This window comes from Mixophyes fleayi, chromosome 12 (assembly GCF_038048845.1).
Source record: "Mixophyes fleayi isolate aMixFle1 chromosome 12, aMixFle1.hap1, whole genome shotgun sequence".
NCBI lineage: Eukaryota > Metazoa > Chordata > Amphibia > Anura > Limnodynastidae > Mixophyes > Mixophyes fleayi.
The window spans coordinates 83,591,516-83,608,940 of record NC_134413.1 but is presented as its reverse complement, the minus strand read 5'-3'; the positions used below and the strand labels follow the sequence as shown (position 1 = coordinate 83,608,940).

The 17,425-nt window shown below is 47.9% G+C and overlaps 1 protein-coding gene across 3 annotated transcripts; it reads right to left on the bottom strand.

The window, feature by feature from the left end:
• Nucleotides 1–3,841: 3,841 nt before the first annotated feature.
• Nucleotides 3,842–17,154, bottom strand: LOC142108575 (mothers against decapentaplegic homolog 4-like). Of its 3 annotated transcripts, none has more exons than XM_075192345.1 (12): nucleotides 16,184–17,154; nucleotides 13,536–13,784; nucleotides 11,222–11,396; nucleotides 11,110–11,130; nucleotides 10,785–11,009; nucleotides 7,078–7,233; nucleotides 6,837–6,941; nucleotides 6,654–6,707; nucleotides 6,384–6,567; nucleotides 6,100–6,268; nucleotides 4,656–4,794; nucleotides 3,842–4,556 (listed from the first exon to the last, which is right to left on the bottom strand). In XM_075192345.1, exons 2-12 carry the CDS (start codon nucleotides 13,770–13,772, stop codon nucleotides 4,345–4,347), a joined length of 1,677 nt encoding a protein of 558 aa, XP_075048446.1. In that variant the 5' UTR covers nucleotides 13,773–13,784; nucleotides 16,184–17,154; the 3' UTR covers nucleotides 3,842–4,344. The 3 variants fall into 3 exon arrangements, with proteins under 3 accessions (XP_075048446.1, XP_075048444.1, XP_075048445.1); XM_075192343.1 differs by lacking the exon at nucleotides 16,184–17,154 and adding an exon at nucleotides 15,411–16,168; XM_075192344.1 differs by lacking the exon at nucleotides 16,184–17,154 and adding an exon at nucleotides 14,645–15,382.
• Nucleotides 17,155–17,425: the final 271 nt, after the last annotated feature.

Below are 17,425 nucleotides of genomic sequence, written 5' to 3'. Positions count from 1 at the left end.
ATGAAGAGACCTGTGAGGTTTATATAGGGCTGGACACATGAAGAGACCTGTGAGGTTAATATCGGCCTGGACACATGAAGAAGAGACCTGCGAGGTTTATATAGGGCTGGACACATGAAGAGACCTGTGAGGTTCATATAGCGCTGGACACATGAAGAAGAGACATGTGAGGTTTAGTGCTGGACACATGAAGAGACCTGTGAGGTTTATATAGCACTGGACACATGAAGAGACCTGTGAGGTTTATATAGCGCAGGACACATGAAGAGACCTGTGAGGTTTATATAGGGCTGGACACATGAAGAGGAGACCTGTGAGGTTTATATAGCGCAGGACACATGAAGAGACCTGTGAGGTTAGTATAGCGCAGGACACATGAAGAGACCTGTGAGGTTTATATAGTGCTGGACACATGAAGAAGACACCTGTGAGGTTTATATAGCGCAGGACACATGAAGAGACCTGTGAGGTTAATATAGTGCTGGACACATGAAGAGACCTGTGAGGTTTATATAGGGCTGGACACATGAAGAGGAGACCTGTGAGGTTTATATAGCGCAGGACACATGAAGAGACCTGTGAGGTTAATATAGTGCTGGACACATGAAGAAGACACCTGTGAGGTTTATATAGTGCTGCACACATGAAGAGACCTGTGAGGTGAATATAGGGCTGCACACAGGAAGAGGAGACCTGTGAGGCTTATATAGGGCTGGACACATGAATAGTTCTGTAAAGTGTATATAGCGCTGGAGACGTTTGAGCTTTGTACATCATTGGACATATACACAAGAAGATGAGACTGGTCCTGGTTATAGACCTCCAGCCATCTGAATAAGAGCCTTATGAGGTAGCATTTGGATAGAGTACGACATCCTCAGGCCATCTACCAGTAGTTTCACACTGCAGTTATTGTCCATCCTGTGAGGCGATGGTATAGGTGGGGTATTAGTAATATTCCTTTCTATTATCTTGATAGGTCCAACAAACAGGAAGATTGTAATAAATAAAGAGATTTTGGAACTTACCGTTAAATCCTTTTCTCCGAGGCTGTGGTGTGACACAGGCTCAGTGTCTCCTTTATAAGTTACATCTGCTCATTAATTTAAATATCTAATCAGCCAATCACATGGCAGCAACTCATTGCATGAAAACATGCAGACATGGACAAGAGGTTCAGTTGTTGTTCATACCAAACACCAGAATGGGGAAGAAATGTGATCTAAGTGACTGACTGTGCAATGATTGACGGTGGCCGAGTTGTTAGCACTTCTGCCTCACACCGCTGGGGTCGTGAGTTTGATTTCCAAATTGGACCTTATTTGTAGGTTCTCCTCCTGTTTGCGTGGGTTTCCTCCCACACCCTAAAAACATACTGGCAGGTTAATTGGCTGCTAACAAAATTAACCCTAGTCTTTTTGTTTGTGTACGTTAGGGAATTTAGACTGTAAGCTCCAATGGGGCAGGGACTGATTTGATGTGCGTTCTCTGTACAGCGCGGTGGCACTATATAAATAAATGGTGATGAAGATGGTGGCAGACTGTGTGGTTTGAGTATCTCAGAAATTGCCGACCTCCTGGGATTGTCATGCACAAGTCTTTCGAGGTTACTAAGAATTATATGCACAACAAAAAATCCATTGAGCATCAGTTCTGTGGGGGGAAATGGCCAGGCTGGTTACAGCTGACAAAAAGACAACAGTAACCAAAATAAGTGTGTGTTACATTAGTGGTACACAGAAGGGACCGCAGGGCACGTGGGATCTTGATGTGGATGGGCCACAGAGGCAGAAGACCGCACATCGTTCCACTCCTGGAAAGTACCTGAGGCTACATTGTGGGCTCAGCATCACCACAACCGGTTATGGGGACTTATGGGAAACAGCTGCCACCCCTGAGAGACCGACTTACCTAGACAAAGGCAAGAAGAAAAATGACCTTTCGGAGAACAAAAAAATATGGAACAGAACGAACGGGAGCATCATGCATGACCCTCAGGGGCCTGGGCATAATTTATGTCTATGAACACGGTGGAGGTAAACCGAGACAGCAATAATTTTATGGATCCAATCGTGGAGCTCCCGGAGCAGATAGTTAGCTGAAGATGGTTTATTAAACCGATTTGCAAGAATTTCGATGAGATAACATGGAGACGGCTGTAAATGACGTCACTTTTAAACCTGACCGTATTACTTCTGGTGTTAAAGGGATAATTTAAGGAGGTGCCGCCTCTATAAAACACACTGTTGACCCGGCGCCTCCTTAAATTATCCCTTTAACACCAGAAATAATACGGTCGGGTTTAAAAGCGACGTCATTTACAGCCATCGCCATGTTATCTCATCGGAATTCCTGCAAATCCGTTTAATAAACATTCTGCTTTACAAGTGTGGAGGAAAACAGACGGTCAGCTAATCCTTGTTGGAGTAAGTGGAATTGGGTTTGTGGTAGTCGGTATAACGTACCCTTCCCTCCCTGACCACACAGCAGCACCACCATAATGGCCAGAGCTTGGAAAGGAACCATAAAGCCGATGCCCGGTTTGAAAAGGAGCGCCAGGAGACGAGAGCGAACTTCCTGGAAATCAAAGGTGAGGAAGGGCTGGTGGTACTCCCATAGGGCATCCCTGATATCAATGGAGTCATCCTACTTGGCACCAGAAAGAGATTGGAGAAAAAGTAAAAAAAACTTGACCACAATAAAGTATCAGTAATTGAATTGTGAAAAATGTTTATAAGAAGCTCCGAAAATGACATACAATAGCCAAGATTTATGAGCAGCCAGAGTTTGGCCACTTGAGTCCAACCAGGAGTCACCCAATAGGAGCAGAAGAGCCCCAACCAGTTCAGTGCCCCCTGGTTCATGCTGGTACAGTGGAACGTTCCTGTTTAAATGTCCGGAGTGGCTGCTAAAGTACTAGGAGTTCTTGCTGTTGGAAATTAACTCGTTTGGGCTTATTCTGCGGAAGGAAGGAACTGTCCCCACCCATAACTTCCTTAAGTATCTTCTCCAGAGGATCTGGCTCTAAAGATTGGCAGAAGTGGCGAAAATAAGCTCTTTAAAAGACCATCTTGAGGGCAGCAGTATCTGGAAGAGGAACCGTCCACCTAAATAGCTGTGGGATGGTTTGGCATTTCCACCAACTTGGAAACTACAGACTTTGCCTTTTAACCCCCTTTCTTTTCCAGCAGGTTAGCTGTAAAAACTGGTTATTCTACTGTACGGAGGGCCAGCGGTCCGCATGCGGCAGCATCTCTCGCTCCTTTCAAAAACTTCAGAACATAACGCACGGCCGACAGAATCATGTAGTTTGTTTTTATTCTGGGTCTCATTGCCGTCACGTCATCTCATTACCCAGTCCTCAGAATTAAACAATACATACAAACACACATACAGAACAGCAGATTTGTAAGCAATAGTACATAAATAGTTTATTTACGATCGGTTAGTTTGTACGTGGAAATCTTTTTCTTTATATAAAAAAAAACAAAACAAAAAAAAAAAACAAAAAACAGTCTACGCCCCTCGCTGTGTACTCACTCCATCTTTACAATTTTTGGTTGGGTTTTTCTTTTCTTACTTTGGCCTTGTAAGGTTCTGTTTTTATGTTAAGAAGCAGTCCACCCGCTCCCCGTAAAACTGACAAAATAAAATTGAACAGGTCGAAAGAAACAAAAACAGTTGCCCCCTTTCCCTCACACCAAGTAAAACATTTTTAGTGGAAAAGGAAAGTAGAAAGCAACTGAGGTAGCCACAGAACTGTCTTTTTAACAGCACATATATATATATATATATATATATATATATATATATATATATATATATATATATATATATATATATATATATATATATATATAAAAAAGTTTTCGTTGTGAGAGAATGGAGATCCCCCCGACGTGAACTGTCGTATAGGTTTATTCCGGCTGGAATGTGTTTTTCCCCATCCGATATCCACGTATGAGCACTAATGGGATATAATAAACCAGCGTCTCTCTCTCTCGTTCTGCGTACACACATGCCGTTGTCGAGACACCGCTCCAGTACGTGAGGCAGACACCGTGCGATACGTCGTCTGAAGTTTCTGAAGAACTGGACAAGTATAGTAGCAATTTCCACAGCGGTACACAAACGAATAAAAAGCAGAACTTGCTGGCAGTGTTTCAGCAAAAGCGTGCCAAAGTCTGGAATATAAAGTCATTCCCTTAATAAAGAAGAATGCTCCTTTCAACCTCCGGAGTAACCTGGTACAATCCCATCACAGATATCTTTTTTTTGGCATAAACGAGCCCCTTTCATCGCATCGTTTACGTCTCCATGGCTGGCGATCCCCGCAGACAGTTTCTAGTTCACCGAATTGGGATCAGCCATTGGCAACGTATGTAGAACCTCATCCAGGAGCTGCAGGGCCCGGTGGAGGTGAACCTCTATCCAGCACGGGGTCTGCTTGATGCTCTGCCGGGGGTAGTCCGGGCCCCAGCCCTTGACGAAACTGAGCCGCAAGATGCAGAGGCGACGGAGGTCATCGACGCCAATCCCTGCCGCTGCCGACAGACCTGTTAAGGAGAACCAAAGTTAGACCTGTAGATTCCGACATAACCGGTGTATGTGCCAGAAGTGTCCGACTCCTCCCCCTGAATATACCCTCTACTCACTGACGGCAGGCGCGATGCCGCCCACTGATCCGGGGCCGGGGATTGTTCCAGCCACTGCCGCTGCCTGTGCTGCAGCTGCCGCCTGCGCGGTGGCCGCTTGCTGCTGCATTTGTCGGTGACATTGTCGCAGGTCGAACACCTAGACAAGAAGGAAGGGGGGGGGAGGTACAAAATATAATGATTGTTAATCAGACTACAAGGACACCTGCAAAAACAAAGTTATTTAAACATTCAAAAAAAATTCCAGAAATGCTGCATTGAGGAATTCCAGGGAAAGTTATTTAAGGGGTCTTATATTTGGGGGATAACAGTTGTCAACATTTGTGGACGTCATCCAGCTTTCTACCGGTCATCCACGAAGCTCCCAATGTCTCACCACCTCCATACATTGTGGTATCGGCCCACGCCCCAACGTTACATCAGATGCTTCTCCATCGGATATTCCCGTATCTCTTCCCTTCATTCTACAACAACCGTACATTATGTCTCTCTTCCAAGATGTACCGACACCCCAGATCATCAATAGTCTCCACTTCTGCCGTCCACCCCCAGCCCCCGATGCCCCATCGTGGCCTACTGCCTTGGCCACACGGTACTCGCTGATCGATGGTCGTCATCCTACCAGCCACGTCTGTCACATAGTGCTGAATTTGTCCAGGGAGGTCTTCCCCAACAGCCCCTCTATACCCAGACGCGGCTCACCCAACATGTTTAAATCACTGTCCCACCATATAGATAAGTTGTAGTTTATATAAAGGTCGTTCATTAGAATATATTTAGAGTACATACTGTATAGATTGTTACAAGGATACGACAATCAAGAGCAGGAAAATGTAATGGTGGAATGAGGTCAGTAACCAATCACGCGGGGGACTGTTAGCCTAGGGGTAGGTGACAGATGAAGGAGTCAGTGAGATGAATGTATAAGACTGTTGGATATACAGGAGGAGGAGGAGGATGACTATTATACAGTGAGAACAAGGTTATTAAGGTAAATGAAGAATGTGCAGAGACTGGAGATTGCATTGGATATAAAGACAAGGGAATATTGATTTAACAATTAACTTGATTATAATGGAGAGCTGAACAGTTTAATCACTATCACAATGAGTCCTTCAAAAGCGCAGGGTCCCTCTCACGGAAAGTCCTCGGTTACACTATTTGGGGGCATGGAGGGATGTCAGAAAGACTGTGATGAGACACTTTAACAACGGTTAAAGTATAAACAGGAAGTTTTAGTTAATGGCTAATTATAAACTTCACGTCTCGTACGTTTTTAAGAAATAATTCCTAGCATTGCTTCTTGAAAAGTCTCATTTCGGACATTATATGAATTCGGGCATTCGGAAAAAGGTTTGGTTGGCCCCCCAGGCTGTGTAAAAAGGGATCACATCCCTACTGGAAGACAAGACAACGTAACCACAGGAAATAAAGGAATCAATACCTTGATGTAGGCTCCGGGGTAAATTTTGTGCACAGCATCCCCCGGCGCTCGGCCGGCTTCCCTATCCAGATAGTAACTCTGCACAAAGACGGCGTGGTCACTGAGACACTTCATCCAGACGTCTCCCTCCCCGCGACACTCCAGCTGAACGCCCTTTCCGATATGCAGCCTGCAAGAAAGGAGCTTACAATCACCCGAATGCTAAGAACTCCTTTAACCTGCTGCCGACACATAAAATACGGAAACTGGCCATTATACGTCCTATATGCAGACTCGCGTCTCACCTCGCTCGCTCGCTGGTGTCCGTACGATGAACGTTGGACAGCTGCCCCAGGCAGAACCTGTCACCCCCAGACGGGTCTACATATCCATCCACCGTCACCACGGGGCAGTTTGCCGGCACTTTAAATATCTCTCCAACCTGGACGTCCATCTCGAAGTAGGCGACAGAACACCAGAACTCCGGTCCTGCCAAAGGAACACGACCAGGTTTAAAAAGGGTCAAGCAACGATAGAAACGTGTGGCCCTAAACCCCAGTGGCGGGACCACCTACCTGGATGATTGGATACAGGGTGCTGATACTGGGGGGAGCTCTGGTGAAGAGACCCTACATGGAGAGACATGAAAGACGGTGGTGAAATATAGTCTTGGAGGAGAGGAGAGACGAGTGATGACGAATTACGGTGCTATGATATTATTAGAGTCTGGGGATCCATAGAGGGACAGACACACGTACAGTAGTGGTTGGGGTGGTGCAGTGGAGGCTGTTGGCTTCCCCTCCCATTAGGTTGGGACACCGGGTTGGGGGTATATGCCGCGGTACTGTTTCCTGTCCAGGTAGCTGTGGAAAAGGAGATGGGGAAAGTGTTTTGGTGAAGCCAAAGTATGCAGAGCAGTCTCACTGTACTGCCGAAATACGTTATGTCACAGCACCAGTAACCTCCGTTATATGACCAATGTCTCGCAGCTATACGTACGGTGATAAGGCTGCTTGGGGGGCGAGGAGTACCCGTTACTCTGCGAGCTTTGGTTTGGTGTGGAAGGTGGAGATGTGGACACCATCTGTTGTGGAGGTGCAATTGATAGGAGACCCTCACCATGTGCGAGAGGAGCGAGGGGGCAGCCGGAAGCCACTGTGCCAGAAGGAGACATCATCATCATGTTAGACACAATTCTAGCTTAGGACAGAACTTTATATAATACATGTCTTACCAGCAATAGCAGCTCACTAACTCTGCTCCCGGAGATCACTACGCAGGGATATCACTATGGTGTATAGATCTGATCACTATACTGTAGGTGAGATATTACCAGTGATGTATACAGTGATATCACTCCCTCTCTATGTCCTGGGGATCTGGTGTATAGATCTGATCACTATACTGTAGGTGAGATATTACCAGTGATGTATACAGTGATATCACTCCCTCTGTGTGTCCTGGAGATCTGGTGTATAGATCTGATCACTATACTGTAGGTGAGATATTACCAGTGATGTATACAGTGATATCACTCCCTCTGTGTGTCCTGGAGATCTGGTGTATAGATCTGATCACTATACTGTAGGTGAGATATTACCAGTGATGTATACAGTGATATCACTCCCTCTATGTCCTGGAGACCTGGTGTATAGATCTGATCACTATACTGTAGGTGAGATATTACCAGTGATGTATACAGTGATATCACTCCCTCTATGTGTCCTGGAGATCTGGTGTATAGATCTGATCACTATACTGTAGGTGAGATATTACCAGTGATGTATACAGTGATATCACTCCCGCTCTGTGTCCTGGAGATCTGGTGTATAGATCTGATCACTATACTGTAGGTGAGATATTACCAGTGATGTATACAGTGATATCACTCCCTCTCTGTGTCCTGGAGATCTGGTGTATAGATCTGATCACTATACTGTAGGTGAGATATTACCAGTGATGTATACAGTGATATCACTCCCGCTCTGTGTCCTGGAGATCTGGTGTATAGATCTGATCACTATACTGTAGGTGAGATATTACCAGTGATGTATACAGTGATATCACTCCCTCTCTGTGTCCTGGAGATCTGGTGTATAGATCTGATCACTATACTGTAGGTGAGATATTACCAGTGATGTATACAGTGATATCACTCCCTCTCTGTGTCCTGGAGATCTGGTGTATAGATCTGATCACTATACTGTAGGTGAGATATTACCAGTGATGTATACAGTGATATCACTCCCTCTCTGTGTCCAGGAGATCTGGTGTATAGATCTGATCACTATACTGTAGGTGAGATATTACCAGTGATGTATACAGTGATATCACTCCCTCTCTGTGTCCTGGAGATCTGGTGTATAGATCTGATCACTATACTGTAGGTGAGATATTACCAGTGATGTATACAGTTGAATATCACTGCCTCTCTGTGTCCTGGAGATCTGGTGTATAGATCTGATCACTATACTGTAGGTGAGATATTACCAGTGATGTATACAGTGATATCACTCCCTCTATGTCCTGGAGATCTGGTGTATAGATCTGATCACTATACTGTAGGTGAGATATTACCAGTGATGTATACAGTGATATCACTCCCTCTCTGTGTCCTGGAGATCTGGTGTATAGATCTGATCACTATACTGTAGGTGAGATATTACCAGTGATGTATACAGTGATATCACTCCCTCTCTGTGTCCTGGAGATCTGGTGTATAGATCTGATCACTATACTGTAGGTGAGATATTACCAGTGATGTATACAGTGATATCACTCCCTCTCTGTGTCCTGGAGATCTGGTGTATAGATCTGATCACTATACTGTAGGTGAGATATTACCAGTGATGTATACAGTGATATCACTCCCTCTCTGTGTCCTGGAGATCTGGTGTATAGATCTGATCACTATACTGTAGGTGAGATATTACCAGTGATGTATACAGTGATATCACTCCCTCTCTCTGTCCTGGAGATCTGGTGTATAGATCTGATCACTGTACTGTAGGTGAGATATTACCAGTGATGTATACAGTGATATCACTCCCTCTATGTCCTGGAGATCTGGTGTATAGATCTGATCACTATACTGTAGGTGAGATATTACCAGTGATGTATACAGTGATATCACTCCCTCTCTATGTCCTGGAGATCTGGTGTATAGATCTGATCACTATACTGTAGGTGAGATATTACCAGTGATGTATACAGTGATATCACTCCCTCTCTGTGTCCTGGAGATCTGGTGTATAGATCTGATCACTATACTGTAGGTGAGATATTACCAGTGATGTATACAGTGATATCACTCCCTCTCTGTGTCCTGGAGATCTGGTGTATAGATCTGATCACTATACTGTAGGTGAGATATTACCAGTGATGTATACAGTGATATCACTCCCTCTATGTCCTGGAGATCTGGTGTATAGATCTGATCACTATACTGTAGGTGAGATATTACCAGTGATGTATACAGTGATATCACTCCCTCTCTATGTCCTGGAGATCTGGTGTATAGATCTGATCACTATACTGTAGGTGAGATATTACCAGTGATGTATACAGTGATATCACTCCCTGTGTCCTGGAGATCTGGTGTATAGATCTGATCACTATACTGTAGGTGAGATATTACCAGTGATGTATACAGTGATATCACTCCCTCTCTGTGTCCTGGAGATCTGGTGTATAGATCTGATCACTATACTGTAGGTGAGATATTACCAGTGATGTATACAGTGATATCACTCCCTCTCTGTGTCCTGGAGATCTGGTGTATAGATCTGATCACTATACTGTAGGTGAGATATTACCAGTGATGTATACAGTGATATCACTCCCTCTTTGTGTCCTGGAGATCTGGTGTATAGATCTGATCACTATACTGTAGGTGAGATATTACCAGTGATGTATACAGTGATATCACTCCCTCTATGTCCTGGAGATCTGGTGTATAGATCTGATCACTATACTGTAGGTGAGATATTACCAGTGATGTATACAGTGATATCACTCCCTGTGTCCTGGAGATCTGGTGTATAGAGCTGATCACTATACTGTAGGTGAGATATTACCAGTGATGTATACAGTGATATCACTCCCTCTCTATGTCCTGGAGATCTGGTGTATAGATCTGATCACTATACTGTAGGTGAGATATTACCAGTGATGTATACAGTGATATCTCTCCCTCTCTCTGTGTCCTGGAGATCTGGTGTATAGAGCTGATCACTATACTGTAGGTGAGATATTACCAGTGATGTATACAGTGATATCACTCCCTCTATGTCCTGGAGATCTGGTGTATAGATCTGATCACTATACTGTAGGTGAGATATTACCAGTGATGTATACAGTGATATCACTCCCTCTCTGTGTCCTGGAGATCTGGTGTATAGATCTGATCACTATACTGTAGGTGAGATATTACCAGTGATGTATACAGTGATATCACTCCCTCTATGTCCTGGAGATCTGGTGTATAGATCTGATCACTATACTGTAGGTGAGATATTACCAGTGATGTATACAGTGATATCACTCCCTCTCTGTGTCCTGGAGATCTGGTGTATAGATCTGATCACTATACTGTAGGTGAGATATTACCAGTGATGTATACAGTGATATCACTCCCTCTGTGTCCTGGAGATCTGGTGTATAGATCTGATCACTATGATCTAGAGGATAGTGAAAAAGGATCTTACCAGAGGGTGACATGGGTATAGGGGGGTACATGCCGATGGGCGTCTGAGGGCTTTTGGGCAATGCGAGAGGCGGCAAGGGCTGTCTGTAGGAATCTGAAGGCGGCATCTGAGGTAGGGGGAGGCGTTTGATGGGTGGCTGGAGTTCCTGCGACGAGGACAGACACAAGGGTGAGTCCATCTCGCAGTCATTTGAAAACTCTTCCTTCACCGACCGACATGGAGTGGCTGCCGAAGGAAATATAAAATTCTTAAGAAACATTTGGAGAAACGAGTCGGGAAATTACGGAAGAACACATGAAGTCAGAGCCCGGAGACCCACACGTACCTGAGCTGGGGATACTGAGTCCTGCAACACAACAAAGTCATACTTTAGTTTGCACGCAATGCACAGTTAGTTATACAACAAGGATGGCACCCCGACACCTCCCGACACTCACCGATACCGGGGGACACCACCCTCTCGTAGTGATACGGATTCACACACACGCTGTCGTACTTCAGGTCAAACGCGTACTGACAGAACTTGACGTGTTTGAGTTCATTCTTGTGCAGGTCCGGCCATCGCCACAAGCGGGCGTAGATGACGTGGGGGAAACCTTTCCTGCCAGCCACCTACAGACAGGGGAACAGTCCGAGTTATCAATCAGGATCCTGCGGATAAAGGGGGTAATCACAGCTCCAAGCATACAGGGCCATAGTGCACTAACAGACACTTATAGATAGGACAGCGGGCGTGTAACGTGTAAAGTCACGGGAAGGTGTCAGTACTGCATGGCGCATTAGAAATGCAGATGGGGCCTTTCTAAAAAGCAAAAACTTGTAGTATACAAAATACCCTACATTTATCAAAAAACAGTTACCCTACCGTAGCCTGCAAGATCTCAAAAGGACTTTATTACAGACTTTGCTAAACATAATACAAGTTTTGTGTAGAAAAAGAGGATAAATAAGAACGAATATGTAATATATATATATATCCTGAGGACATTGATGAAAAAATAATCCCTATTTTATGGGCAGACAACATGGCCGCCTCCAGTGTGAGAGACTAGGGGTTACTGTTCAGTAGAACAACGAGGGACAGAGAAAAACGATGGATACACAACGTGGGTGGATCCCGACATTAGCGGCAGATCACACTCCCACAATGCATCTGTCCCGTCCACCAACATAAACTAGTTACGAACATGTGGAAGATAAGTAAATAGAAATTGGGATAAATGACAGAACCGCAGCAGAATGCAGGAGTGACCCCCCCACAATGTGTGAGGGGGGGGGGGGGCGTCTGCCTTCTCCCTGTACTGTTTATATGAGATGTGAAGGCTTAGCCCCATCTCCTCCCTCCACACTCCTCTCCCTGGAGGGATCCGCGCAGACAAAACATCCCCCCTCCGTCCTGCCAGACAGTGACTCATCATCCAGCAACACAGACGCTAATTGCAGAGGAGGCCGAGACAGAGAGAGAGAGAGAGAGAGAGAGAGAGAGAGAGAGAGAGAGAGAGAGAGGGGGGGGGGGGGGGGGAGACAGAGAGAGAATGAGAGAGGGAACGCAAGAGCGCACGAAAGAGATAGGGCACAGGAGAAGGGAGTGTGATTAAACAAGTAGGCGCAGTGGAGAAGGGGAAAGATAAAGAGCAAGAGGGGGCACACGCACAAGAGGAATAGTGAGAGGGGCGCCCGAGCGAAAAAGAGAGGGGCCTGAGCGAGCAAAGGCGCCCGAGCGAGCGGGGCACAAGCGAGCTAAAGGGCGCCCAAGCGAGCGGGGCACGAGCGAGCAAGAGGGCGCACGAAAGAGGGGGGCACGAGCGAGCAAGAGGGCGCACGAAAGAGGGGGGCACGAGCGAGCAAAAGGGCGCACGAAAGAGGGGGGACAAGAGCGAGCAAAAGGGCGCACGAAAGAGGGGGGAAAGAGCGAGCAAGAGGGCGCACGAAAGAGGGGGGAAAGAGCGAGCAAGAGGGCGCACGAAAGAGGGGGGACACGAGCGAGCAAGAGGGCGCACGAAAGAGGGGGGACACAAGCGAGCAAGAGGGCGCCCGAAAGAGGGGGGCACGAGCGAACAAGAGGGCGCCCGAAAGAGGGGGGCACGAGCGAACAAGAGGGCGCCCGAAAGAGGGGGGCACGAGCGAACAAGAGGGCGCCCGAAAGAGGGGGGAGGGGGGGACATGAGCGAGCAAGAGGGTGCCCGAAAAAGGGGGGTAGGGGGCACGAGCGAGCAAGAGGGGGCCCGAAAGAGGGGGGAGGGTGCATGAGCGAGCAAGAGGGCGCACGAGCGAGCAAGAGGGGGCCCGAAAGAGGGGGGAGGGTGCATGAGCGAGCAAGAGGGCGCACGAAAGAGGGGGGAGGACACGAGCGAGCAAGAGGGCGCACGAAAGAGGGGGGAGGACACGAGCGAGCAAGAGGGCGCACGAAAGAGGGGGGACACGAGCGAGTAAGAGGGCGCACAAAAGAGGGGGGCACGAGCGAGCAAGAGGGTGCACGAAAGAGGGGGGCACAGGAGCGAGCAAGAGGGCGTACAAAAGAGGGGGGAGGCACAAGCGAGCAAGAGGGCGCATGACAGAGAGGGGGGGTGAGCGAACTAGACGGCGCACGACAGAGAGGGGGGCCGAGCTGGAGTGAGTCTGGTAGAGGGGAGCCAGAGAGGTGAGGCCAGGAATACAGAGAGGACACAGAGAAGAAGTGCAGGAATTCGAAGGGTACCTGACCTATGGGAGGGTGGTACAGTAAAACACTGACACACACAGAGCCCATACCTGCAGCCTCCCGTCCAGCGTGCGTTGGATAGTGACACACTTGCTGGGGTGCACCCCGTTCGTGGTGATGGCGGTGATCAGAGAGTCCAGCTCATCCTTCTTCTCCTTCAGTTTCTTCACCAAACTCTCGATGGCTCTCTTGGCGAAGCCCTCGTTCTCCCCCCCCTGCCGATGGCACATCAGACTGTGCACGATGCTCAGACAGGCATCGTTGCTGTTCGGGGGGGTGAGTGACATGGCGGGGATCGCCTGCAACAAATGCACATTATAGACACCAATCTACGACACGGCACAGGCCCCCCAAGCGGTGACCCCACAAATACGGCGACCATTCCTGCCTAAACCTCTCGCCTGCACGGAGCAACTAGATGATTTGTCAATGAGTCACAAAATAAATGAACAGCAGAAGACGGGTTTATATTAAAGGTGCCTTTCTAACCAGTCCACATGCACTGCCTTCTAGTCAGAGATGGGCCAAAGAGCTTACAATCTACGCAAAGACCGTCATTATGACAGGAGTCCATGAGAGGACCCCATGCTGAGGGGGAGGATGGTGGAAATATAACTAGAGTGCGCTACACGCAGCCATGTTGTGGGCAAAACCCACACTCAGCCTATCAATCTATTTGGACCATCAGTGAGGCACGAGGCACCTCATGTCTCAGTGATGCGATAGGCACCATTCTCTCGAGCACAGGCTAGGTGACTGGTGCGCTTTAAGGAGGTGGGGAGAGAGGCATACTGAGTGGAGAGGGGGAAGAGACAGCAGTAATTGTAGTGAGGAAGACGTAAGGAAAAAAAATGAGGAAACGCCAAAGAGAGAGACTCCAAATAGACAACACAAGAGTCTGTAATACCCAGGTTATAACAGATCCATCAGAACACAAGGCATATAATGAAAGCCCAAGGAGCTCACACTCGAATGGTAAAATAAGAGATCTCATCACAATGAACTTACATTTTAGAGGCATATATAACAAGTTTACAATCTACTGGTGTTACGAGATCCCTCGCCCAACAATATTACAATTAAGGGCTATATTATTAGACTCTGCCCAAGGAGTTTACAATGCAGTGCTACGCTGGGAGATCTTGTTCCAAGAACTTACCATCTAGGCTTTGCAATTAAAGAGTCCCTAAGCCAAAGGGCTTGCAATCAGCGTCCCAGAGATTGCTGTCCTCTGACGAACATTAAAGGAGGCAACGTCTTCCCCCCATTCCCCCTTTTATTTATTATTTTTAATGCAGGTTTTCTCTTGCCGGCAGTCAGGGTGGGGGATGGGGGTCCGAGGAATGTGTGTAAAAATGTGCCGGGGAAGGACAAGGACCACACACACGCAGCAGCCAGGGACTGTTGTATAACTGGCTACAGGCAGTGTGCATTACACAGGAGAGACACAATAGGCAGCCGGCAGAGGCTGGCTTGTACACAATCCGGACACACGGTTATCATACAGGAGAAGGGATCTGCTCCCCCCAATCCCTCCAGGATGCTGCAAACGTTATGCTGAAAGGCACAGCTGGTTCAGTCCACCCACCGTCCGCAAATGACACTAAATCAAACCGCAAAACTAAACCTGATACCAGCAGAACTAAGCAAGCTCAATGGCATGACATTGTACAAACAAAAATACATTTTGGGAATTGAAGAGAGGATCTTTAAAGCTGTGTATAGGTACAAGCATCGCAGAGGCGGCTGCGCAAAGCGCAATTCAACACAAACGCCAAGTGACTGGGTAGACCGGAGTGCATTGTGCTAAAACACACCAAGCGTGCCCGTACACCCATGCCCGCTGGTAAGGCAAGATACCTGGCTGATCTAAGATTATCCAACCAATTATAATCATCATTTATTGATTATATATAGACTCTTACCCCTTCGGAGAGACCTTCCCCATATATTTCTTCATCAGTGCACATCGCGGGCAGCTGCCCCCCCACCTCCAGAGTCACATATGACATCACTGTGACACACACGGTGTCCTCATTGGGGGGTAAACAAATAAATAAAAATAAATAAAAAAACAACACAGGAAAGCAGCCAGGGTCAGCTCTGATACAAGCTTTAAGTGGCCTCAGGTGATCCCAATCACCCCCCTTACATAATTAAGCCTTTCAGGCAGCTTTGCTTCAGTGGGATCAACTACTGTAGAAATATGGCAGCACTCAGAGAGCAACTTATTTCCTTCATAGTCAGCTGTTAGGTCCTTTCTGCTCTTGCATTTCCTGAAAGGCGATAGAAGGCTGACCTCATCTGATGCAGCTTATCAATAATAACATCTCAGTGACAGCAATCCAATATTATACACATGGCATAGATAAGGGGGGTCAACAGGGAGAGGGGGGCTGATGATGGTGGAGACACAGCAGAGCAGAGGGGAACACAAACATGGGCAGGAGAGAGGAGGTGGATACAGATTGGGCCAGTACAGGGAGGAGGGTGACCCAGACAGGGAGGCAGAAGAGGGCAGGTGGGGGAGGGGTAGGAGAGAGGAGGAGGAAGCAGGTGGGGGAGGAGCAGGAGAGAGGAGGAGGATGCAGGTGGGGCAGAAGATAGGTGGGGGAGTCAGATGGGGAGGGGCAGGAGAGAGCTGACAGTCACAAATGCAATATACAGAAATGTGTAGGATGTATCATGCTGTACTCACGTTTCGGACCGCTCTGCTCCCTCAGCTGGCAGTGTCGGAGACCCCTAGCATGGTTACACAGAAAATACTGTCCCCTGCAAACCCCTCCCCCTTATCTATGTCCCCTCTATCAACCCTCCCTCGTCTTATATCTTCATCCCTCCAATTCTGGTACCTTATATCTATCCTATCAATGTTAATGCATGTTCCTATCCGTTTCTACTTGTCTTCCCTCTGCTGTGTCTCTGCCCTGAGCTTCCCTCTGCTGTGTCTCTGCCCTGAGCTTCCTCCTGCTGTGTCTCTGTCCTGAGCTTCCTCCTGCTGTGTCTTTGTCCTGAGCTTCCCTCTGCTGTCTCTCTGCCCTGAGCTTCCCTCTTCTGTGTCCCTGTCCTGAGCTTCCCTCTGCTGTGTCTGTCCTGAGATTCCCTCTGCTGTGTCTCTGTCCTGAGCTTCCCTCTTCTGTGTTCCTTTCCTGAGCTTCCTCCTGCTGTGTCCCTGTCCTGAGCTTCCTCCTGCTGTGTCCCTGTCCTGAGCTTCCTCCTGCTGTGTCTCTGCCCTGAGCTTCCTCCTGCTGTGTCCCTGTCCTGAGCTTCCCTCTTCTGTGTCCCTGTCCTGAGCTTCCTCCTGCTGTCCCTGCCCTGAGCTTCCCTCTGCTATGTCTCTGTCCTGAGCTTCCCTCTGCTGTGTCTCTGTCCTGAGCTTCCTCCTGCTGTGTCCCTGTCCTGAGCTTCCCTCTTCTGTGTCCCTGTCCTGAGCTTCCTCCTGCTGTGTCTCTGTCCTGAGCTTCCTCCTGCTGTGTCTCTGTCCTGAGCTTCCTCCTGCTGTGTCTCTGTCCTGAGCTTCCTCCTGCTGTGTCTCTGTCCTGAGCTTCCCTCTGCTGTGTCTCTGTCCTGAGCTTCCCTCTGCTGTGTCTCTGTCCTGAGCTTCCTCCTGTTATCCCCCAGACTCAACCTCCTGTTGCCCCCCCAGACTCAGCCTCTGTCCCCCCCAGACTCAGCCTCTGATACCCCCAGACTCAGTGATCCCCCAGACTCACCCTCTGTTGCCCCCAGTGATCCCCCAGCCTCAGTGATCCCCAGTCTCACCCTCAGTGATCCCCCAGCCTCAGTGATCCCCCAGCCTCAACCTCAGTGATCCCCCAGACTCAGTGATCCCCCAGTCTAACCCTCAGTGATCCCCCAGACTCAGTGATCCCCCAGTCTCACCCTCAGTGATCCCCCAGCCTCAGTGATCCCCAGTGATCCCCCAGACTCCTCTGCTCTT